General features: G+C 35.0%; 1 protein-coding gene across 1 annotated transcript; it reads right to left on the reverse strand.

The window, feature by feature from the left end:
• Positions 1-530: 530 nt before the first annotated feature.
• LOC106686553 (density-regulated protein homolog) lies at positions 531-1,213 on the reverse strand. Its single transcript, XM_014429922.2, has one exon. The coding sequence runs from the start codon at positions 1,128-1,130 to the stop codon at positions 594-596; it is 537 nt and encodes a 178-aa protein (XP_014285408.1). The 5' UTR covers positions 1,131-1,213; the 3' UTR covers positions 531-593.
• Positions 1,214-2,203: the final 990 nt, after the last annotated feature.

Raw genomic sequence — 2,203 nt, forward strand, 5'->3', positions numbered from 1 at the left:
CACCAAGATTTTTTCTTTTTCTGAAGTTTTTCTTTTCTAAGTAATATTAGTTGAAAAATTACAGTAGACCTGGAACAATCCAAAGCTGAAGCAGAGAAAGAAATACTATTGCAAATTCTATAATAAAAAAATTGTTGTAATACAAAATATTTGATTTGAAAAAAATTTATCAAGGACAAAAACTTCCAGTTCTTCGCCTTTACTCCAACTGCTAGCACAACTTGATTTAAATTTTGAATCGTAAGTTTATTACCTACATAAAAATGCTAAGTCTAAATTAACTTTTTCTTCGAGAAAGAGATATTGTCTTAATAAATAAATATAATTTGTGGGACACATGCTTTTGATTATCCAATCCTGCCCTTTCTCCACTAAGTTAACTAATTTAAACTTCTAATTTCCTGAAATTATGATAAAGAGGTATTGCGAAGAAGGGATTACGAATGTGGCTAACCCAGTTCGACTACTGCGTGTACCTTGCTGAGTTGACACACTAGTGTAAGAGGGTCTCATGTCTAACCACACCAATATTTGAGGATAATCAATAATGCACTAATTAGCTGTCACATACAATTTAATAAAAGAGAGAAAGTTTACAAAGCCCTTTTCATGTCCCCCAAATCTTCTATCATAGACTCCTCTACACAGTCCCACTTCTCAGGTATGACCTCAATGAGATCCTCCTTGACATCGCCCTGGATGACTATCTCGTCTTCGCCTGTGACGGAGGATCCGCAGGCGAACCTGGTGCCGAAGAACTTGGCGGCCACCTTGAGGTCGATGCCGAAAAGGGCTAACCCAGTGACCACGGTGACCGACTTCTTCTTTCCCCTTGGGGCCCGATACACGCACACTTGTCTGTCTCCTTCCTTTTCCTTCTTCGTGGACTTCCCCTTGCCAATGGCTCTACCGCCGCGTTTCTGCCTCTTCTTGTCTTCGTTGCTTCCTTCACCACCACCGAGGTCTATTAACTTGGCATACTCCGAGGGTAGGTTCTTTTTCAACCATTCCTTACAATTTTCGTAGTCGTTCTGATATTCGCAGTACTCCAGTGGAAGCGAACAGTTACCACAATAGCTAACATCCAAAGGATATATTGGTAACGTTTCGGATTCGGACTGACCTATCATTTTGAAAATGGCTTCTAATTTACCTAGAATTTGGAATTTTTAAAATCAATATAATTTGGATATAACAGAAACGGCTGAGTATTGAATTGGTATTTACGATAAATAATACATGTGTGATGATATTATTGTATTTTGTTTTATCACACAGCATGTTTATGTGTTGGATGTTTGTGTTACGTTTATTTTGGTACTTTTTTTTTATATACATAACCTCTAATTAATGTTAAAACAGGAAAATATATTAGATAAAAATGATGGACAATTAACTGCTACAGGCTATCTCTGTTAAATATTACAGGTTATCATATAGCTATATCTATTAAAAGGAATCAAGAAATTTTTTAACAGTTTCCGATAGACGTTGAACTGACAGGGTTTACATACAGCCCTGAGGATTGAAATGCTTCCTCATTATTTATAATCCATAAAAATAAATATACATATATATATGAAATGAAATGAAAATTAATCTTTATTCTGGGCCAGTTGGTACCCTAAGAATAACAATTATGGACAATTTTAGCAGCTTTTGTCTGACTACATTAACTTACACTACAAGTTCCCGGAAGTTAGATAGTCGAGAAGATTTTCAAGATATATAGTTGATGTTTGAATGAGGTTAAGGAGGAAGATTTACGGGTGGATATGGGTAAGGAATTCCAAAATGAGGTAATTTAGACAGCAAAATATTTTTCATAGGAGGCAGTTCTGTACTTAAGGATATAGAGATTGGTAGGTTGAGATCTCATATTTAATAGGAGGATAGATAAACGTAGGGTAAGCAGATCAATGATGCAGGAAGAGTTTTTGGTTATCAGGGTTTGATATATAAATATGCCAAGTTATTGTGTCCGAATACTGGGATAGAACCAGATTTGCTCGAAATTTGTAATGTGAGATATAGGAATCCCTAGAAATACCAAAAATGAATCTTAGGAAACAGTTTATTAGTATTTTTAGCCTCTTTTCTTGTTCAATGGATAAATCGGAGAAGAAAATAAAAAGACACAGAATAGGTAAAGCTAATGTAAGAATATAAAAGTGACAAGCAAATAAAATATATATAAATATGG

Source organism: Halyomorpha halys, unplaced genomic scaffold, assembly GCF_000696795.3.
Source record: "Halyomorpha halys isolate HHAL.00 unplaced genomic scaffold, Hhal_1.1 Scaffold836.1, whole genome shotgun sequence".
Lineage (NCBI taxonomy): Eukaryota > Metazoa > Arthropoda > Insecta > Hemiptera > Pentatomidae > Halyomorpha > Halyomorpha halys.

Bases quoted from the DNA above. Each gene is read 5' to 3' on its own strand.
- LOC106686553 (XM_014429922.2), bottom strand. From the start codon at position 1,130: ATGATAGGTCAGTCCGAATCCGAAACGTTACCAATATATCCTTTGGAT.